Raw genomic sequence first — 23,106 nt, 5'->3', positions numbered from 1 at the left:
TGGCTAAGAAAAGGGGGAATGGGGGGGAGGTGGGGTGGGCGGGTTGAATAAAAATCCATGCTTGATTAAATCGCGCAACCTTTTTTTCATGGTTTTCTTATCAGAACAGCTGTTCAAAATTTTATGAGTAGTCTGCACTTTGTTAAGTGCATAATAATGATAATAATAAATAATAATAATAATATTTATATAGCGCTATTCAGCTAATCTTCCATTATCCTTGGATAAAAACTAAAATCTAAAAATACCGAGGTTATTCATTGTTCAAAAAAATAGGAAGCCTAAGCAGGAATTTGTTCAAGCATGGACAAACAAACCACAGACTTGTGTGTTTCTCAATTAAATGGTATTTTAAAAGTTTTTGCTGCACTTGCCTAATCAAGTAGTTAAACATTAACCGCCCGGTTTTAAGCTTTAAGCTTTAGGCGTCTTGTTCATCATATAGAATCAAGTAGTTCAGGCAAGATTTCATCCACTTTTGAGTCGGAAGAAATCTTTGCATGTTGCGTATTTGCAGGCATCCAGGCTCTGTTGGTGGGCTCTGCTAATCCTTACTGCACCTTTTGCCTTGTTATGAACATGGCTTCCTTTTATTTCGGTTGTGTACAACTGTTTTCATTTCAATAGGGTAATTCTCAGTTTTTGATCTTATTTCTCGACAACTTCTTTGTTCCATGCCTTAGGATGAACCAGCTGTTGGCAGTGATCACTCAGAACAGGATAAATCACCCCCTGATGACCCAGAACCAACAAATACAGAGGAAGAAGGACGTTATGAGGAAAACGCAGCTAAACAATGTGAACAGAATGATAACAGCAAGAAAGATAAAGCAGATGAAGAAGATTTGTCTCCATCTGACAAACCAACTGGGCAAGTTCAAGTAGACCAAACAGAGGATACTGTGAAGGAGAACCATGAAAGTGCAGCTGATGAGTCAATCAAAGAAGATGAACAGGAACATAGCCAAACATCACAAGAAGAGGGCAATAATAAAGACCTACCTTCAACAACCGAGGGCAGTGGTGTTTCAGTTGAGCAAGGAGTGGATGATTCTTTACAGCTAGTAAGTCTTGTCTGTTACATTCCCAAACACATTGTAGAGGTTTCAACCAGTTTGCAAAGAATTTTACATGACTTAGTAACGCAGAGAATGCACGAATGGCTAAATGTAACATAGCATAGCATGTGGTGGAGGCTATTGTTATTTCTAGATGTTGCACCATGAAAACCAATTCTTGGTTTTCATGTTACGTCATAAAATTCTGAAATCAAAATTCACTTGGCCTGCTTACTTTTCGTTGTCATTAGGCGAAAAATGAACTAAAAATATATATTTTTGCAAATTTCCAGATCGATAGTGTCATTCCTTTTTAAAACAGAGCATTTTGAATATTTGAGTTCTCCGTCGTATGTGACATCAAGCTGAGTGCCGTGACAAAGCTGTTTTGTTTGAAAAAAGGCCTTCCCTTTCCATTTTGTGCAGATTGAACATTTCAGATATAATAAGTGGTGTTTATGTGAAAGTGTACTAGCTCTTAAGCCAAGGATGGCCACTGTTGTAAACAGAATTGAGTTCCAGATGGTTTCTCTGACATCACAGCGGCCATTACTGTGTCCCTCGGCAGGACACAGTTATGGCGGCTCCATACTAAGCTTTATAAATTTGCGTGGAAAGGTTCGGAAAATAACTCGCAAACGGTACACCGCAGAGACCCGACCCTTGGAGAAATTGTTTATCTATTTATCATCTATAATATTTGAAATTCACATCTTCTGTAGTTGAATGGTTTCAAATTTATTTTTTGATTGCGTGACAGTGAAAACCAGCAATTATGGCCAAAGGGCATAATGTTGGAGGTGACCCTTGGTTGTATTAGGTGTATTTATGGGTTGAATGTTAACCAGTGAACGTTTTTTTTCAGGGACCAGACATGGCAACCGAAGATGAATACTGGAATTTGTGGGAGGCAGTAAAAGTGGACGACATTGATTTGGTAATTAGAACTGAACATGCTGTAGAATAGTACTTGATTGTTCAATACTTTACGTTCATGCCAAGACTAGTGATAGGCTGCAAGAACAGATTTATTACTAACGAGTTTTCTCACTCAGTTAATATACTCATTGCAAACTTTTGCTTAATTCAGGTCAAAAATCTTCGCCAGGAAAAGAACATCAGATTCACACGATTTCAGGACAACAAGACCATACTTCATCTTGGAGCAGAGAGAAATTCCGTGAAGGTATTTATTTTTATTTAAGGTGTTAATTGCTCACAACAGTGTTTCCCAGAGTGAGATGAGAATATCGTTGGTTGTCCATTGCTAGCTACCGGGTATGTTTTTTTTGCTAGCTATGTTGAACTTTGTTGACTCGTGAAATAGATACAACATTTAGTTTGGGCTTGGAAAGGGTTAGTTCTTGAAAGAATTTGATTTCAAGCGTGCCCACAGACAAGCAGCACTCAAATTTGCTTTCCCAGGACAAAGGGAAGTTTGCCTTAGCTTATTTTTCTATGATTCAGTCAGTGGTTGACTTGCTTGGGCCTTTGTTCATTGGGCAAGTGGACATGAAAAGTTACTTTCCTGCAGAAAAATCTACTTGGCCCAGACAACTGGATTGACCATTTCCACATCTCACATTATACACCTTTTTTGCCCCCCAAAATTTTGTGTAAGTATTGGTTTAAATTTTCTTGGGACAGCAGGAGGCGAATGTTTAGTGCAGAGATATTTTAATTGCAAGCTGTTGACTGCTAATGTGTAAAGGACATCTAAGGTATACAAATAAAACAAAGAAAACTTGCAATTATCTCACATAAAATGGAATTTGAAATGTTCTTTTCCAAGGTGGTGACGTTCCTGTTGACTGAGGGAAAACTTGATCCAAATGTTAAGGATGAAATATTACAGGTATTTGCACCAATAGACATTTTTTATGTTTGTTTGAAGGTGCATCCTTAAAGCTATCAGTTGTTGTCCTGTCAGCTACTTGTTTGCCATTTCCTTGCATTAGGAGCAACCAAGGATAACAAAGTACATGTACAATTCATCAAGCAGTTTCGCTAACATTGTATTCAATTAGTAAAGAACCTTTCACTTGGCCGCAGTAAATTCTTCCTTTTTTAAAATGTTTCAATTATTTGTTAGGTTGTTGTGATCATTTTACATTTAAAGATCTGTCAGAGACCAAGAAATTTCAAAAGAATTTGGTTAGTTTGCGACCCTCATTACTCCCATTCAGTTGGGATAAAATTATTAGGATAGTGTAAGAAAACATCACCTTAAACTAAATGCTTATATTTAGTAAATATTTTTTATAATTTATTTCTTTTAATTTAATAATATTTCTCAATTTACAATAATAATAGCAGTGTATTATATGCTAGAAATTGAATCTTGTAGCAGAGCTCCCACGCACGTCAGCATTCATAGGCAGGCAAATGGCAATCCATCGAACCAAGAAATTTTGGTTGTCGCCCGGTACGAACGTACGCACGGATTAGGCCTGGGAACGAGCTAGGCGCCGGTGGCAACCCGCCTCTTTCGGCGGGAAATAGCATTACCAACAAGGGCTTTGAAATTCAGTTGAAGCAAAAAAGTTTTAAAACGACTTCTACTCAGCTATATAGAAGAAGTTTTAATCCCGAGGAAAAATATTCATTCTTACCCCTGTTGACAATGTCGACAAACGAGAGCATTGTAGACTCAACTTCGAGGAGACATGGCTTAAGCGAACTACGACAGGAAAGGGAGCGTGAACGAGCTAGAGAAAACAGTTTAAAATTTAAAGGGGTTTGAAAAGAAAAACAAGAAGAATTACGTGTAGAAAGTAATCAACCGCCAAAAAAGTGGACATTGAGAGCCATAATCGATCGATGACTTTCGTGTCTTTCTGTAAAGCCATCGTCGTACATGAAGGAGCATTCGAAAGCTAAATCGGGTTGATATAAACAAACCATTTTATTGCTATCGGGTAACAAAGGAAAAAAAACTGACCCCTCTGGGATTTGAACTCACGACCTCCCGCGTGGCATACTGGCCCCTTCTCGATTGAGCTAATCCGACAGGCTCTGTGATGCAAGATGAATATATCCTATATCAATGTAATAGATATTGTGGGGTCTACTAAACTGCTGCAAAACTATAACAGAATTGTGAAACTATTATCTATTGCTAGAAAGCAGATAATTTACTGTACTCTAAAGTAATTTTTCGTGCCATGAGTAATGACATTTGCCCTGCTTTAAGATTGTTATTTTTGTTGCACCTCAGACATTCAGTTTAACCATGAGCGATTTAAATTTGTCTTGCACCTATTAACCACCGTAAACATTAGTACTTTGGCCGCTTATTCACTAGAATGAAAACATTGTAAGCTCCAGTGAAAATTAAATAAATGGGGAGCTCCGCTTTTAGGCTTGCCTAAATCTATATATTACCCTTAGGGTGTTCCTCTTCATGGTGCAGCTGAATATGGATCAGTTGATGCTGCCAGAACTCTTCTAGAGCATGGAGCAGAGGTAGGTAACCTAACTGTTCATAAGAAAAACATTAATTTATCAGTGAGTAAAGCTTCTCAGATCCTGAAAAGGAGTCCAACCCATGACCCGTTGGAAGTACTTGGAGAAATTTTTTCCCAAGTAGCATGTGTCACTCACTGATTAGTATCTGAACATTTATTATTATTCTCCTTCAAGAATACATCATGAACTCCATACTGACCTGCTTCCAATGTGTCAAGGCTTTGTGGCTCTGTTATGGGTTTTGAAGCCCTGAATTTGCTTGGGCAAAAAAGCAATTGCTTTTATTAATTACAAATGGTGAATCATTTCTTTCGCAGTTTTCAAACAGGTGTTCTTTCTGAAAAAGTTTAGTGTTTTTGAGACATGCTTTCTTATGTACCTTTAGGTCAACAAGCAAGATCTTATTGGAAACACAGCTTTGCATATTGCTTGTGAACACGAACAGGTAAGAATTGTATTGTATGAAGCAGTAAGTGTTAAACAGATTGAACCCATTCATATCCAAGCTATTGTTATTGGGCCAAGTCAACCATTGATATATATTTAATGTACCTATTTTTGCTTGTAGTATTGGGGTCCTGTGTGGTATTTTGGCAAGCCTCTAGGGCAAGTCAAAATACAAAAGAAGAACTGTAAACTATTGAAAATGTCTAATGGGATATTTAGTATCCAACGTTCTCTGACCCAAATACCAGGCTATATGAAGGGTCTAATACATGATATGTGCTGATGAAAGAACAAAGAGGACGTTTTTAACAGGTTTTCTACAAAACAGATATTGTGGGATATGTTAACTTATTTCGTTGCTTATTTTTACTCCACTTAGTGGACCGTTCTTTCTGACATTATACCAAGATGGTTTGCTGTTTTGTTTTCACAGAGTGAAATGAAAACATTTCTTGTTGAGCAAGGAGCAGATACAACTGTAGTTAACTCAGGTAATGTAAAAGGTGTGATAATTTGCTTGCAGGGGACCAAATCATTGAGAAAACGATACTACACTTTATTCCTCTTTTCGATTAGATTATAAATTTGTATAAATCTAATAACAAAATAATAGGGCTGGAATAGACCACAATGATTTTGTTATCATCCTCACTGTTTTAAGGAACTGTATAAATGTTCATTTTGATATATTTTAAGTGTAATACCGTATCACAGTGTGATAAAAATAACACATTATTTTGTCTTTTTCTTCCAGATGGTGAAACGCCTGCTGTCTAGGGATTTGTTATCAGGGACTAGTTATCTGTAACTCTTTTGTATAGCCCAGTGGCTATTGGCAAGCTCACAATTTGATTGAATTGATTAACAAGAGTACGAATATGCATTGCTCAATTGGCAAAAGTTATTAGACAAAAACATTAATGACCAGTTTTAAAGCGATTTTCAATTGAGTGTCGTAAAGCCAAACCGAAAGTAATCACTCTTACCAATCACAAAGGACACAGACATTTCAATGAACCAATCAAAAATCCAAGCAAATACACACAGGCAGCACGAAGCCCAGACAAACGCAATTTAGCAAGCCACCATTGGTTTTGGATTTACTTCTCACTGCTTTAGAAAGTTGCACGATTTTTTTTAAACCAATCACTAAGCGAAGTAATGCAAAACTGAAGTAAATGCCAATTACTTTCGACACTCCAGTGACAGTGAAAATCAATCGTTCTTTCAGATGATTATAGTATTTTTAATACATTAGCCACTGGGTTAAACTTATGGTTAAGCATTGACTGTTTGGTTTCTGTTTCTATTAACGTCTATACCTATATCAGAAATTTTTAAGATGGTAGGCTGATGTTTTATAAATAGAAGAAGAAAAGTAATGTTTTCCTTTGTATGGCATGGTATTTATTTAAAATCGTAGACGTTGGGAGTGGTTGCCCAATCTCCCGAGCCAGGGGCTCACATAAAAAAAACGCACAATCATTTTCAATTGAGTGTCTTTTCCTAAACGTTTACTTGTGTTTTCTGCAACGCAATGAACTGGAAACATGGAAAATGTTTTATTTCTTATGTGTAGCGTTATTGATCAGTTATTTAAATTTTAGTGACGTTATTTAATTATTTATGTGCCAGACGTTTTCAATGAAAGATATTTAAAATGATTTTTTTACTGGAAAACATATGAAATAGTATTTTTCTGAAAAAAAAGTCTTAATGTTAAGTTATTTTTATACATGAAATATCTGAACGCTAATTTTAGAAAATGGATACATGTGTGAAACGCCAATCGGTGAAATCGTTTATTTAATATAAGTTTAGAAGTTACTTTATAAGAGACAATATCCAGATGTAAATACCAAGTTCTATGGGTATCTTTTTATATCACGTGTCAGTATTCGGTGTCACTTCTTTGTATCTAGTATTAATACTCAGAGTTTTTAGTACATTTAATAGGCATATACAATAGCTGTGTTTTGCTTAGTTAATGCGACTGACGGATCATGTTTTTAAAACTTAAAAATGCCATGATTTTCTTTTAAGTTATATAGTTAAATCTGCTGAAACAGTATATTTAAAATGGTCATTCTCCTATCAGTGTGCGGTATCTTTTTGTTTGTTCTGTATAAAAGTGGCTTTCTTGCAGTAATATAGTATACTTATTTATTGTACCACAAAATCCTTTCTAGTTTTGTATCTTTGATTATGTAATTAAAATACCACTTTGTGATACATTGTTGCGTGAAGTTGTTTCAAGCAATCTCGGTAATGAAAATTTGCTTAGTGACGAACGATTCCTGGTAATTACTGACAGGGCATGGCTGGAATGGAGGTCTTACGTGTTTTTGGTTTGGATTCTGGTTCTGTTGTAGGCAAAGTTCAGTTTAGTGGATTATATAAACAAACAAGTCAAACAAGTGCACAAGCCACCACATAGTAAAAAGCCAAGTGGCCCATACTGCCGGAGCTTATCTCGATTTCTACTTTTCCCTGGATGGGATGCTAGTCCATCGCAGGATCCCCCCTCCCGCATTATTTCCCTGGTACTCATTTATACACCTGGGTGAAGAGAGGCACTGTAAAAGTAAAGTGTCTTGCCTAAGAACACAACACAGTGACCCCGGCCAGGGCTTAAACCCGAACTGTTCGATTGCGCGGCCGAGGGGCTAACCGTTGAGCCACTGTGCCTCCAATCATATAGTGAGAAGTATAGTATAGGAACAAGAAAGAAGTTTGTTTTGTTTGCCATCGTTTATATTATACCCTGTCCAAAGTCCATACGTGATACTGGAAATAAAATTAGCCTTTGAAAATAACGGGTGTCTTAAGGGGTCCTTCTTAACTACCAATCTAGAGCAGTTGCTAAGGAATTGTTAAAGATGGTTTTTGGTGGCAAGCCATTTTGGAGCAGTTGGTAATGCTAAATGGTGAATTTCTGAAGGAGAACACTTGCATTGCAAAAATTGATATTTCGTGCACCTATCTAGTGCCGGTCCCAAACCACGCATCTGAAGGTACAGTTGCGATATTTTTAAAGAATTAGAGGTAACATATCTTTGGAATTACTGTTAGAGCGGTTTTCACTTGAGTGTCGAAAGTAAATTGCGTTTGCTTTGGTTTTGCATTACTACGCTTAGTGATTGGCTTAAAAATCTCGCGCCACTTTCTCAACCAATCAGAAGTAAAACCAAAACCAATCGTGACTTGCTCGCTCAAGTTTTCCCGCGCTTCGTGTAATTGCTTCGAGTTTTGATTGGACCATGGGTTGCTCTACGTCCTTTGTGATTGGCCAGAGTGATTACTTTGGTTTTGGTTTTACGACACTCAATTGAAAACTGCTCTAACATGTACAAATGGAATGCTACTGAATAAAGTTTGAAAATAAGGGTGTTTATTATGCCATAACTTTGATAACAATGTGAATAAAAACCACACGAAGCATTGAGCATGTGGACGTTCTTTATCTGTTGGCGCTGGTTTTAATTTTCAGATCTTTATGCCCTTTCAGTTTTAGGGCTTTTTCTATTCCGGTCATGTGACTTGTCAAATATGGGTGTGTTTTGAAACTCTTGAATAACTCTTCAATGAAACAAAGTTGTGCAAAAATCTTATCCGCAGGACGTTTGGTTTCCAAAAAGTGACAAGTCGGAAACCTTTCTTAGCAATCAATTGGTACTTAAGAAGGACCCCCCCATGAAAAGGTCCATAATGCGGTCCACTGTGTTACATTTTAGGGATGGTCTATGGATTGGGTCAAAAAGATGGTGCATGGACTGGTCCAAAGGGTTGGCTCATGGATTGGGTCCTAAGGTGTCCAAAGGGGTCGTCCATGGACCATGCCCATGAGGTTGTCAATGGGTTGGTGCATGCCACTGGGGGGTGCATGAATAGGGGTGGCCCGTAGACCATGCCCATGAGGTGGCCCATTGACAGAGTCCACTAGTCTATTGAAAGAGTGCGCTGGGCTGGTCCATGGACCATGTCCATGAGGTGGTCTATTGACAGCTAGAAAGGGAGGGGGGACAAGAGGGGCCATTGACAGGTCCACTGGGCTGGTCCATGGCCCATTCTCATGAGGTGGTCCACTGACAGAGTCCACTGGGTAGGTGCACGGACCATGCACATGAGGTAGTCTATTGACAGTCCACTGGGCTGGTCCATGGACCATGCCCATGAGGTAGTCTATTGACAGCGTCCACTGGGATGGTCCATAACCCATGCTCATGAGGTAGTCTATTGACACAGTCCACTGGGTTGGTGCATGGATAGGGGTGGCCCGTAGACCATGCCCATGAGGTGGCCCATTGACAGAGTCCACTAGTCTATTGAAAGAGTGCACTGGGCTGGTCCATGGACCATGTCCATGAGGTAGTCTATTGACAGAGTCCACAGGGTGGGTACATGGAAGGGGTGGCCATGCTCATGAGGTGGTCCATTGACAGAGTCTACTGGGTTGGTGCATGGACCATGCTCATGAGGTGGTCTATTGACAGCTTCCACTGGGCTGGTCCATGGCCCATGCTCATGAGGTGGTCCATTGACAGAGTCCACTGGCCTGGTCCATGGCCCATGCTCATGAGGTGGTCCACTGACAGAGTCCACTGGGTGGGTGCACGGACCATGCACATGAGGTAGTCTATTGACAGTCCACTGGGCTGGTCCATGGACCATGCCCATGAGGAAGTCTATTGACAGCGTCCACTGGGATGGTCCATAACCCATGCTCATGAGGTAGTCTATTGACAGAGTCCACTGGGTGGGTGCATGGATAGGGGTGGTCCATGGACCATGCACATGAGGTGGTCCATTAACAGAGTCCACTGGGTGGGTGCATGGACCATGCTCATGAGGTGGTCCATTGACAGAGTCCAATGGGTGGGTGCATGGACCATGCTCATGAGGTAATCTATTGACAGAGTCCACTGGGTGGGTGCATGGACCATGCTCATGAGGTAGTCTATTGACAGAGTCCACTGGGTGGGTGCATGGACCATGCTCATGAGGTGGTCTATTGACAGAGTCCACTGGGTTGGTCCATGGACCATGCACATGAGGTGTGCTATTGACAGGGTCCACTGGGCTGGTCCATGGACCATGCTCATGAGGGTAGTCTATTGACAGCGTCCACTGGGCTGGTCCATAACCCATGCTCATGAGGTGGTCCATTGACAGAGTCCACTGAGCTGGTCCATGGCCCATGCTCATGAGGTGTGCTATTGACAGATTCCACTGGCCTGGACCATGGACCATGCTCATGAGGTGGTCTATTAACAGAGTCCACTGGGTTGGTCCATGGACCATGCACATGAGGTGTGCTATTGACAGGGTCTACTGGGTTGGTGCATGGATAAGAGTGGTCCATGGACCATGCCTGTGAGGTGGTCCATTGACAGAGCCCACAGGGTCGGTCCATGGATCTGCATCCATGTTTTGTATACATTCTACAACGTACATCATTGCCTCTATTGTAAGAGTTCTTAGTGCTTTTTATCTTTTCATCGTTGTAACAATTTAGCAATTAAATTTATTTTTAGCGATAAGTTTAGCGTTTTTACCGTAATATAGTTTAAGCTTTTTATCTACTAGTATAAATGTTTTATTTACACAGACCCCACAAGCTATGTAGCTTTTTTACCCCATCTGCCTAAATAAAGGTTTTGATTGATTGATTGATTGCCCAGACAAACAAGCTAGTGCCATTGTTGGAAAATCGTGCTAGCAAACAAATCATAGTGAGCACTTGAAGGTACCAAAAAAGTGTCATGCAATTGTGGCACAATTAGGATACATCATAATGCTTTGGAACTTCAGAAGAAAAACTGAGGGTTTAGTTTCAGGAGACCACAATTCACCACTAAACACTTGTCAGTCCAAGTGTTGAATTTAAATCATGAAGGAATGTGACTCAGGAAAACACTGATAACATAGTATCTTATATTTTGTAGTCATAGACACTAAAAACAAAAAACAAAGTTAAAGAGTAATAGAGTGTATAATTTTAATTCCATAATTTATTAACAAGTTAAAATTTTTCTAAAACTCTTCTATATATTCTTCTAAACTCTTTTATGTTCACCCTAAATTTGTAGAATCCTGATTGCTAGAACCTCCTGGGGAAATGGAAATTGCTTCGAGAAATTGGGGGTGGAATGACAGATAAGTACTATCCAAGTGAAATGAAAACTGGTTAAGGAATTCTCTAGAAACCAATGGTTTGAGAAATCAGGATTCAACTGTAATGACATTAAGGAAGGGTTTCCACTATACACAACATAATTTGTATCCTGTTGATGTTAATATTAGTCCCCTTATTTAAATTATAATATGAAAGAAGTTATTAACTTATCTCTTAAGGAAGTCATTGTGGGTGTCCACTGGGTTGGTGCATCGATCAGGCGATAGGGGTTATAGCTTTCAATTGGAAATAATAAATAACAAAAAAAATAATAACAAAAAATTGCGTGCCCACTCTCAAATCTAATTAGAAACATTTGTGAATCAAGTGATTACCCTCCCTCATAAATGATAATAATTTAAAATTTATAATGCACCCTTTTCATGGAAATATGTTTGTCTAATAATTTGGAATTTTTTTCGTCAAGCTTGTTCTGCACTATCAAAGCAGCTGTTACATGATGTCAATCATCCAATAATTTTTCTATTAATCGTCCAATAATAGAGACATGATGATGTAACTGCATTTTGCAATCAGTATGTACCCGACTCATTCCCAGTTGTCCGTACACAGCACGCGGCATGAAAGCATGAGGTGGGGGAGCAAGGGTGACCAATCTCAACTTGTGTCACCATGCCTCGCAGTGTACATGTATGAAGACAACTGCAAAGAGTCAGAAAATTAACATTGAAGAGAGATACTGATGTTTTAATAAAGATTTTGGTATCTCTTGAAGTGAACTGGCCATGATAACAAGGTGTCCACATTATGGATGTTTTTGTAAGGAGAGTTCAACTCCACCAGTAATACTCTTTGGCCTCCTTGATGAGGAAATGTCACACATGTGGCAGTACTTAACACCACTTTACAAGAGGTTATGTTGACACTTTGATAACAGTCTTCATTTCATTTCTTGCTGGTTTAGGCAAGGATGAACAAGTCTTGAACCATATATTAAATAATATCCGGACTGGATTTTAAGGTTCCTCCACAGTCTGAGCACTTGCTGGGCCAGCACATTATCTTCTAGCCCTTGTGCCTCCCTTAACTGTGTTCCAGTCAGGACAGTTTTCGACCAACGAGGTAGTCTATTGACAGTCCACTGGGCTGGTCCATGGACCATGCCCATGAGGTAGTCTATTGACAGCGTCCACTGGGATGGTCCATAACCCATGCTCATGAGGTAGTCTATTGACACAGTCCACTGGGTTGGTGCATGGATAGGGGTGGCCCGTAGACCATGCCCATGAGGTGGCCCATTGACAGAGTCCACTAGGGGGGAGACATCAGAGGTCTATTGAAAGAGTGCACTGGGCTGGTCCATGGACCATGTCCATGAGGTAGTCTATTGACAGAGTCCACAGGGTGGGTACATGGACCATGCTCATGAGGTGGTCCATTGACAGAGTCTACTGGGTTGGTGCATGGACCATGCTCATGAGGTGGTCTATTGACAGCTTCCACTGGGCTGGTCCATGGCCCATGCTCATGAGGTGGTCCATTGACAGAGTCCACTGGCCTGGTCCATGGCCCATGCTCATGAGGTGGTCCACTGACAGAGTCCACTGGGTGGGTGCACGGACCATGCACATGAGGTAGTCTATTGACAGTCCACTGGGCTGGTCCATGGACCATGCCCATGAGGAAGTCTATTGACAGCGTCCACTGGGATGGTCCATAACCCATGCTCATGAGGTAGTCTATTGACAGAGTCCACTGGGTGGGTGCATGGATAGGGGTGGTCCATGGACCATGCACATGAAGTGGTCCATTAACAGAGTCCACTGGGTGGGTGCATGGACCATGCTCATGAGGTGGTCCATTGACAGAGTCCAATGGGTGGGTGCATGGACCATGCTCATGAGGTAATCTATTGACAGAGTCCACTGGGTGGGTGCATGGACCATGCTCATGAGGTAGTCTATTGACAGAGTCCACTGGGTGGGTGCATGGACCATGCTCATGAGGTGGTCTATTGACAGAGTCCACTGGGTTGGTCCATGGACCATGCACATGAGGTGTGCTATTGACAGGTCCACTGGGCTGGTCCATGGACCATGCTCATGAGGGTAGTCTATTGACAGCGTCCACTGGGCTGGTCCATAACCCATGCTCATGAGGTGGTCCATTGACAGAGTCCACTGAGCTGGTCCATGGCCCATGCTCATGAGGTGTGCTATTGACAGATTCCACTGGCCTGGACCATGGACCATGCTCATGAGGTGGTCTATTAACAGAGTCCACTGGGTTGGTCCATGGACCATGCACATGAGATGTGCTATTGACAGGGTCTACTGGGTTGGTGCATGGATAAGAGTGGTCCATGGACCATGCCTGTGAGGTGGTCCATTGACAGAGCCCACAGGGTCGGTCCATGGATCTGCATCCATGTTTTGTATACATTCTACAACGTACATCATTGCCTCTATTGTAAGAGTTCTTAGTGCTTTTTATCTTTTCATCGTTGTAACAATTTAGCAATTAAATTTATTTTTAGCGATAAGTTTAGCGTTTTTACCGTAATATAGTTTAAGCTTTTTATCTACTAGTATAAATGTTTTATTTACACACGACCCCACAAGCTATGTAGCTTTTTTACCCCATCTGCCTAAATAAAGGTTTTGATTGATTGATTGATTGCCCAGACAAACAAGCTAGTGCCATTGTTGGAAAATCGTGCTAGCAAACAAATCATAGTGAGCACTTGAAGGTACCAAAAAAGTGTCATGCAATTGTGGCACAATTAGGATACATCATAATGCTTTGGAACTTCAGAAGAAAAACTGAGGGTTTAGTTTCAGGAGACCACAATTCACCACTAAACACTTGTCAGTCCAAGTGTTGAATTTAAATCATGAAGGAATGTGACTCAGGAAAACACTGACAACATAGTATCTTATATTTTGTAGTCATAGACACTAACAAACCAAAAAACAAAGTTAAAGAGTAATAGAGTGTATAATTTTAATTCCATAATTTATTAACAAGTTAAAATTTTTCTAAAACTCTTCTATATATTCTTCTAAACTCTTTTATGTTCACCCTAAATTTGTAGAATCCTGATTGCTAGAACCTCCTGGGGAAATGGAAATTGCTTCGAGAAATTGGGGGTGGAATGACAGATAAGTACTATCCAAGTGAAATGAAAACTGGTTAAGGAATTCTCTAGAAACCAATGGTTTGAGAAATCAGGATTCAACTGTAATGACATTAAGGAAGGGTTTCCACTATACACAACATAATTTGTATCCTGTTGATGTTAATATTAGTCCCCTTATTTAAATTATAATATGAAAGAAGTTATTAACTTATCTCTTAAGGAAGTCATTGTGGGTGTCCACTGGGTTGATGCATCGATCAGGCGATAGGGGTTATAGCTTTCAATTGGAAATAATAAATAACAAAAAAAAATAATAACAAAAAATTGCGTGCCCACTCTCAAATCTAGATTAGAAACATTTGTGAATCAAGTGATTACCCTCCCTCATAAATGATAATAATTTAAAATTTATAATGCACCCTTTTCATGGAAATATGTTTGTCTAATAATTTGGAATTTTTTTCGTCAAGCTTGTTCTGCACTATCAAAGCAGCTGTTACATGATGTCAATCATCCAATAATTTTTCTATTAATCGTCCAATAATAGAGACATGATGATGTAACTGCATTTTGCAATCAGTATGTACCCGACTCATTCCCAGTTGTCCGTACACAGCACGCGGCATGAAAGCATGAGGTGGGGGAGCAAGGGTGACCAATCTCAACTTGTGTCACCATGCCTCGCAGTGTACATGTATGAAGACAACTGCAAAGAGTCAGAAAATTAACATTGAAGAGAGATACTGATGTTTTAATAAAGATTTTGGTATCTCTTGAAGTGAACTGGCCATGATAACAAGGTGTCCACATTATGGATGTTTTTGTAAGGAGAGTTCAACTCCACCAGTAATACTCTTTGGCCTCCTTGATGAGGAAATGTCACACATGTGGCAGTACTTAACACCACTTTACAAGAGGTTATGTTGACACTTTGATAACAGTCTTCATTTCATTTCTTGCTGGTTTAGGCAAGGATGAACAAGTCTTGAACCATATATTAAATAATATCCGGACTGGATTTTAAGGTTCCTCCACAGTCTGAGCACTTGCTGGGCCAGCACATTATCTTCTAGCCCTTGTGCCTCCCTTAACTGTGTTCCAGTCAGGACAGTTTTCGACCAACAGACACAAGTGACAGTTTAAAGTATCTTGATGTCATACTGTCGACTTGACTGAAGACACTGTGACAGGAATGGCTTTGAGTTCAGTTCTCATGCACACAAACTCTCCCATAACTGCCATAAGAGCCATGCATGCAAGGTTCAGCAGCCACCATGTCCACCACTTTGGAAAACCGGCGTAAATACAACAGAATACCAGATGTACAACGTGTGCAGTAGCAGCAAAGTCTAGACACTGGTGACAAAACAAAACAATTTTATATTAATCACATGTATAAGTAGACGAGATCTGCAAATCTGATGGGTTTTCCCACTGTTTTCAATTTGCTGATATAACATGAGAATGTGAGGGATGCTCTTTAAAGGAAATTGTTTTGTGATTTAAAGTACATAAAATTGAAGGTTTTGGGCACAGTTAGACTTCTCATCTTTGTTTTATATGAGCGATAGTCTATACATTTAATGTTTACTCAGAGAAAACTCAGACTCGTAACATGATAGTTAGTGAAAAGAAGTACCAAACAAAACCAAAGGGTATCATTTTTGTGCAGATTTAGACTGAAATGGGGTAAATATTACGATCAGAGTGTTCTGGCCTGAGCTCACTTTAACGAAAAATAATCTCTTGAGCATTCTTGCAGAAAAATTCAGCTGTGTTGTTGTGTGATTACAATGTACATTGTATACAGTTAATTATGTGCAATGTTATTTGTTTGCCATCTGTGTCAGAGTCACCACTCCACGTTTTGCCATGTGCAACTTGTTGCCATGTTTGTATAACACAGAGATTTTTGAATGAGTGTCATTAAACCAAAACTTAAGTAATCACTCTGGTCAGTCACTACTCAAAGCAAGTCCATGTTACTGCCAAGGAGCACAGGGAAACATGCACACGCAAGTCACTCTTGGCTTTGGTTTTACTTCTGACCTTCTGATTGGATTGATAGGTGGCACAAGATTTTAAGGTATCAGACACCGTTCAAAAGTGCAGTTTTTCTAAATTTGAGATTTTATAATGTTCAGATAAAGCTCTTCAAGGGCGTTCTTTTACAAAAAAGTTCACAAAAAAATCTTATTTCTCGGCGAAGTTAAAGCGCCATGAAGTTTTTGCAAGGTTGATTATGTGGCCTAATACAGTTTTGAGAGGGCAAATCAGTGCAATCTTCAACTCTCTTGTACAATCTCCAGAAAAGTTTTTTCTTTCTCTTATTACTGTTTGTTACATCCTAAAACCATCTAATGCGATATTTGGAAAATAAAAATGCTAATAAACAGCTTAAATGGACGGCCGAGTGCTTGAGAGGAGTCTGGCACTAGTAGTTTAAACGGCGTTTTTCTCAAAATCTACCCGTACGACCCTACCTCAAAATTTCAGAAAAAAGAAACTGGCTTTGAATTATCATTCATGCAAAATAATATAAAAATCTGTAAGACAGATTTTTCGCAAAATAGGAAAATGTGATATTTTGCCGATTTTCAAAATAGCTCAAAATCTGTCTTACAGACTTTTTCAAAAATTTTTCTGTCGACGTGGTTCACCCCTTAAATTTAATTGTGAAAGTTTCATAATTGGTTGTACGGTAGGTTTTCGAGAAAATCTGGATCAAAATCTGGCTTTTACGACCTCCGAAGCGAATCAAATTGCGCGTGCGAGCGCGCGCTAATATGACGCCATGCATCGCGAGCGATAATGAAAGACAGATTTAGAACTTCTCTGTCGGTTGTTTATCCACCATTTTGTCGTGTTGTTTTTTCGTCCCAGGTTTCATGACCTATCTGAAAGTATTTTTTTAATTTTCTTTCGTATACAAATTTGGTAAAGCGCGGTAAAACAGATGGAACTCTTTTTCGTTTCTGTTCAGAGTTGCTAGCGCCATTTTAGTCCGCGCGAGCAATAATGATGTCAAGCAGAAAATCGTAGCGCGCGCTATTGAGCCACGTAAAAACTGTATTCAGCCACCTTAAAGATGATTTCCAGTCCGTACTGCGCAGACTCGGGCTTTGTTTACGTTTTTGTTTTGAATTCGTTGAAACGTTACACTTCGGTGACAGCATACATGACGTTTTTTAGTCCGCCATTACAGTTCGTTTCGTTCAAGAAGTTCCGATGAGCTAAAACGTCGGTTTGAAATAGCGTCAAGGTTTGTCTACTTGTTATTATTTGTTCTGCAAGGATATCTGGCGTTAATAATGAAGAAAAAGGTAAGTTTGTCGCGGAATTTTTAGTTTTGCTTGTAAACATTCCCTTCGTGTGGGCTCACATAAACATTGCAGCCGAGATTGCGCAGTACGGACTGGAATTCATCTTTAATTGCCTGTTGAGATGTCCTGTCAACGGACAACGCGTCACAAAATTCCAGCTCCATTCTTCACGCAAGAACATATTTGCAAGAACAAGCGGTCAAGCAAAAAACCAAAGCAATTCCAGATTATTTACTTTCAACACTCAATTGAAAATTACTCAGTCTATATAGAGATGTTTATTACAGTAGCTGATCCAGACCTTCAGCTATTGGTGGCCCCGATCATCCAGACCCTGAAATAAGGGGGGAGCTGCTCTCGAAAATAATTTTTCTCAGCCCTATGGGCCTCTATTTGGCCTAAAAAAGGTGGCCCCTTGGGCCCCCTCCCCTAGATCCGCCACTGTATTATTTAATACACTCGAATGTACTGAAGTAAGAAAATCAACTTACTTGTTTTGCTCTTCTGACAATTACCCATAATCCACCAGCCCTGAAATCAAAATATGAAATTGGCTATTAGCAAATGTACTTCTAGTTAACGTCTCAAGTCGCAAAATGGAGGTAGGGTGCCTTGGGGGGCCAGGGGCTACATCCGCAATCACACCCCAAGGGGGAAGAACACCCGAGCGAACAGAACAACCCGCAACCCAGCCACAAGCCCCAGCGCCAAGCCCCCTAAATAGCAACCATCACACTGAGGCCACCGTACAAAAAAAAGATAAAAACAATGACCATGGTACCCCGAAGGGAAATCCCTAGGACAGGAAGGGTGGGAGGGGACAAGGAAAATGCAAGCAGAACTTCAAGACACTCCACTACTCCACAAACTTGCATGCTAAAAGACAGAGGTCAAGCACAACATAGGCACAACCAAAGCATGTGCACTGGCACATGCAAATGCTTGTATGGAATACCACTGGCCCAGAGGGCACCGCCAGGCATAGAATACCGTAAAATTCCGGTTATAAGCCCCCCCGCTTATAAGCCCCCCGGTTATAGGCCCATCATCTTGGAAACAAAAAAATACATCCGGTTATAAGCCCCCCCGGATATAAGCCCCCCTCTACTGGATGACAGTACTGAACAGGGCTAAATGTTGCTTTTTTGTGCGTTTTTAACTTAAAAACATATTTCGATCAACACTCCCGAGGCTCGTTTCGAAACGTTTTTTTCCTTCCGCTTATAAGCCCTCCCGAATAAAAGCCCCTCCGCTTATAAGCCCACCCAAAAACCCTTACGAAGTTGTATAAGCCCAGGGCTTATAACCGGAATTCTACGGTAGCCCACCAAACGCTGAAAATGCAAACTATTAGCTAAATACAATGATATAACGCCACATACGCTAATGACGCCTTTTTGAGTATTTTCTTTCATATTAAGAAGACCTCACAACTGGGTCTGTCTCAATTCTGGGGTCTCAGGGGTAAGAAGTGACTAGGAGGGGTATCGAATGGTCTTTGCGAGCATTTGCGAGCATAGCGTTTTTCTTTGCGAACACGAGCATTGACAAAAGTAAGCCTTGCGAGCAACGAGCACTTTTCAAAAACTACCTCCACTAAAAGCCGAGCACGCGAGCACTTGTAAATTTATGCGAGCATGAGCAAACGAGCACCCACTAAAATTTTGCGAGCATTCCGAGCGGAAGCTTAAATTTCGCGAGCACTGCCAAATTTTGAGAGACCATTCATGACCCCTACTAGGAGTATTTCAAATCCCTTCCCCCCCAAGAGAGGGGAGCAGGGATGGCACAGTGGTGAGAGCATTCGCCTCCCACCAAATGTGGCCTGGGTTTGATTCCCGGACCTGGCATCATGTGGGTTGAGTTTGTTGTTGGTTCTCGTCCTTGCTCCGAGGGTTTTTCTCTGGGTTTTCCCGTTTTCCTCCCTCCACAAAAATCAACACTTCTAAATTCTAATTCGATTGGGAATCCGAGGGCCACAGGTTTGTCAGTTGCAAGACTGTTATGTGCTACCCTCGTAAAATAAAGATTATTTACATGGTTTTGTAAAATAAGGCTGTATTCTATCAAAACAAAGTGTTTCAACTGCAACCGATTTTGATTGATCATGATTTGGCTGAATTGTCCCAGTAGAACACTTTTCCAACCATTTCCGATTGAGGTGGTTGATAACCATTTGGTCTGTGTGCTTTTGGGATATCCAATTTTCAGTTGGTTGGATTGGTTAAATTTTTCCATGTTCCCTATTGTGAAGACCCATTTTCAGTTGATAGGACTGTTTTAACTGAAAATAATTGAAAAAGTCTTCTATTGAGAAACTTCAACCAACTCAACCATTTCAAACAAGTTTGATGCCAGTTGAAAAATTTGACTGAACCAAACCAACAAAAAACACCATTTCATTCCCACTTGAGCAAGAAATAACCCAAACAGCCCAAGCAATCAAAAATGGTTGATCCTTTATGACCTAAGGTACCAGTGCGGATAGCATTATGACCGTAATCCACACAAACTTATGGGGGTGAAATTAAATAATAATAAACCTTTCACACTCAGCCTTTGGGCTGGATTTGTGATAAATAACACCCATTCTTTGGTGGTTTGTTACTGGTAATACTATTTGACAGTAATGCATTAGGGACCTTCTGTCAATCAGAGAGGACAGCTGCATAAACTGTCAATTGGATGATTTGTTTCCTTTGCTTTAGTCTGTCACTGGATTAGAATATAAAAATTAACACTATTTTACAGTGCTGTTGTAATTGAATAGGAATACGTGAACACTAATATCTTCGCTGCTGCACATTTTAAGAACGAATACACAGCTATTTCTTTCCCTGAGGGAAGTTGTTTTCTTACATGAATTAAGTAATTATAACTAAATTAAGGTTAAATAGTTTCTGCATATTGTGAAGGGAGCGATTTATCTTGGTCGTTTTGACCGGTTTAATACCATAAAATTATCGAACACACCCAAACACCAGTCATGTATTATACGTAGAACGAAAAAGCACCGATTACCCAAAAAAGTAACATGAGGTTATCGTTTCAGTGTTTCAATTTGTATCGCCTGATCGCATTTTGCCTGATCGGATCTCAATTGCTCAATATAAAATATTGAACATGTATTTGTGGATCGTTGGCCATTTTCACTTACCCAGTCAAAGTGTTAAGACAAAAGGCCGCCATCGTTATCTTGCCTCTAAATGATGAAAATGTGAGTTCCTGCGAAAAGAAAGACTAAAGGTTAATAACCGAAGAAAATGCCGTGAGCAAGACAAGAAAGAACACTTGCCATTTTACCTCGTAATAGAAAAACTGGCCTAGAGAACGCGTAGATCCTGTCCACATATCAACTAAAACAACCCAAAATGCTAAGAACAGATAAAAGACACACTGAACGGCGACAATTTGGGAAACGATTAAGCAAGGATCCCAAACGTAACTTCTAAAACCGGCCGCCATGTTTAAAATGCGAATGATATCATGACGTCATTTCCCTCACACGAGCGTTTCATTCTTGGGCCCCCAGATCCACTTGAAGCCCGCGTTATATCTTTGCAGCGGTAGATTTTGAGATGAGTCCGCTGGTCGTAATTGCGTTTTGCATTCCATCACGTGAGAGCGGATGAGAGCGAAGTTTTTCGATCTGTGGTTACGTGCCCGCTGTTATTTCTAGTTTTTGTTAGAAGGTTCGACGGTGTGTGTGGCGAATATGCTATAAAAGTCATCGTCGGAGACAGGCCGATATAATGGTAAGTTTTTGAACCTTTTTTTTATTGAAAACTTTAATAGTTAGCAGTTTCTTCTCGACGTTTTACCAGAAGCATAACTTCGCGCCCGACCGTCTTAGTCCATGTGTCGTTTGCGATCTGTTTTTGATTTTTTGAAGCGAAGGAATAGTTCCAACACTGTGGGATGCCATTTGTGATATTAAAACCAAAAAGTTTCGGAACTCAGTAGGTTTTAATATTTCGGCTTTTACTGTTTATGTAAGTAACGGATGAAGACTGCAAAAACAAACGATCCGAATGAACTGCCGAGTGAAACAGCCTGACATGTGCATAAGCACGTGAAAGGTCTGAACACACAGTCTGAGCAGACGAAGGTCGCAAGTGCAGAAAGCCATCCATAAGACTGACTGACTAGAGGGTTTACTGACTAGATGGTAAAAAAAAAAAAAAAAAAAAAAAAATCCTAATAGTTATGTTTGTGTAAGAAACAGACGCAATGACTGGCTATGGTGGTTTACTTAGTAGTGATCTGTTGTCCTTATTTAATTTTATCGCTTAGCTAAACTAACATTTTTATTTTAATCAAGGAATTTATAATAGTGAGCTCACTAAAGTTTTTCTTTGGATCGGAGTAGATTGTCATGAAAGCTCAGAAAGTCTGTCATTCTCGTCAGGGGCACAGTGACAGACCCGTTAGAGAGATAATTATTTCGCGAAGATTACGCTAGAAAACAGGATAAGCGCGCGCAGGGAAACCGTTACATTGATCTTTTTATCCGTATTGTAACGTACCGTTAAACTAAAAGCCAAATCAGGGTAAATCTCTCTAAACCACGTTTCAAACTGTGGTACCACAGCTGGCCCTACGTGGCTGAGCTAACTGTTATCAATCTATACCGATGAAACGTTAACAAAATGTTAAAATAAGGCAAAATGTAATGACCTGCTAAGTTTTAAAAGTTCGTTGAATGTGTTTTCAAAAAATGATAAGATTATATTACTAATAAGTGCCGTAAACTAAATAAGCTTTCGCAGCTATGTTTTAAACATTGTTGTTAGGATTAAATTTTGTAAATTGAATCTTTAAAAACAAAAATAACAAACTCACCATCGGAAAAACCGAGCGCTTGGTACGGAACAAACTCTCTTGGCCGTTTACATTTATTTGCTCGCGAGGGCTGTTTGTACGCGCGTGCTTTTAATTTGAACGTCTGCATCTTGCGCGCGCGCAGTCTGGGCTCCAAAGAGAGCCGATATTAGCATAGCTCGCGATTCAATTAAAGCGAGGGAATAATTTCAACGTCCTTGAGTGCTACTTTGATATTAAGGAAAATTCGGAAATTCGGCTGCTAACTTGCTGACTATCTCTTGGTTTTACTTCAGTGGTAGAATTAGTTGTTTATACTTTTGTTTTTGAATTATTTTGCGAAAGACTAATTCCATCGCTGTGGGCGCCATTTTTTGATATTAAAACCCAGTAGTGCAAGAACTAGCTAAGTTTTAATATTTCGGTTTTTATGCTTATGTAAGTAATGGATGCATATAACCCCCCAATGAACAAATGAAAGACAGGCCCACAGCAATCATGTACTAAATACACGAAAGCCCGTATAGCCAAAACAAACAGATGAACACGGAGAGACAAGTATGCATCCTAACGGTTGCATGACTTAGATTTTACTTGTTTATTATTTGAATATTTGAATAATTTTTGAATAATTTTGAAGATTCTTTTTTAAAAAAATCTTGTTTAGGGTAGGTTACATTTTAAATTTTATTTCTTCTTTAAATACTTCCTTAT

General features: G+C 39.9%; 2 protein-coding genes across 3 annotated transcripts in view; one reads left to right on the top strand and one right to left on the bottom strand.

Moving 5' to 3' along the window:
• LOC144649408 (5'-nucleotidase-like) overlaps positions 1–7,199 on the top strand; it is a 51,420-nt gene extending 44,221 nt beyond the window's left edge. For both annotated transcript variants that reach the window (XM_078508898.1, XM_078508897.1), the window contains 8 exons: positions 684–1,064; positions 1,924–1,995; positions 2,149–2,244; positions 2,851–2,913; positions 4,449–4,523; positions 4,912–4,971; positions 5,407–5,464; positions 5,728–7,199. In XM_078508898.1, coding sequence (XP_078365024.1) covers positions 684–1,064; positions 1,924–1,995; positions 2,149–2,244; positions 2,851–2,913; positions 4,449–4,523; positions 4,912–4,971; positions 5,407–5,464; positions 5,728–5,750 — 828 coding nt within the window. In that variant the 3' untranslated portion in view covers positions 5,751–7,199. The remainder of the gene's footprint in view (positions 1–683; positions 1,065–1,923; positions 1,996–2,148; positions 2,245–2,850; positions 2,914–4,448; positions 4,524–4,911; positions 4,972–5,406; positions 5,465–5,727) is intronic.
• Positions 7,200–14,095: 6,896 nt separating this feature from the next.
• On the bottom strand, positions 14,096–21,069 carry LOC144649459 (protein SYS1 homolog). The gene is made up of 4 exons (XM_078508948.1): positions 20,875–21,069; positions 20,729–20,796; positions 18,063–18,102; positions 14,096–15,604 (listed from the first exon to the last, which is right to left on the bottom strand). Exons 1-4 carry the CDS (start codon positions 21,034–21,036, stop codon positions 15,404–15,406), a joined length of 471 nt encoding a protein of 156 aa, XP_078365074.1. The 5' UTR covers positions 21,037–21,069; the 3' UTR covers positions 14,096–15,403.
• Between the last annotated feature and the right edge of the window lie 2,037 nt (positions 21,070–23,106).

This window comes from Oculina patagonica, chromosome 4 (assembly GCF_052425735.1).
Source record: "Oculina patagonica isolate OP01 chromosome 4, crgOcupat, whole genome shotgun sequence".
Taxonomy (NCBI): Eukaryota; Metazoa; Cnidaria; class Anthozoa; order Scleractinia; family Oculinidae; genus Oculina; species Oculina patagonica.
Note: the sequence above shows the minus strand (reverse complement) of the source record. Positions and strands in the feature narration are given on the sequence as shown.

Excerpts from the sequence above, each read along its gene's own strand:
- LOC144649459 (XM_078508948.1), bottom strand. The coding sequence starts at position 21,036 with ATGGCGGCCGGTTTTAGAAGTTACGTTTGGGATCCTTGCTTAATCGTT. Across the intron at positions 20,797-20,874 it reads GCCAGTTTTTCTATTACGAG|GAACTCACATTTTCATCATT; the intron begins GTAAAATGGCAA and ends TTCTTTTCGCAG. Across the intron at positions 18,103-20,728 it reads TGTCTTAACACTTTGACTGG|GGCTGGTGGATTATGGGTAA; the intron begins GTAAGTGAAAAT and ends TTTTGATTTCAG.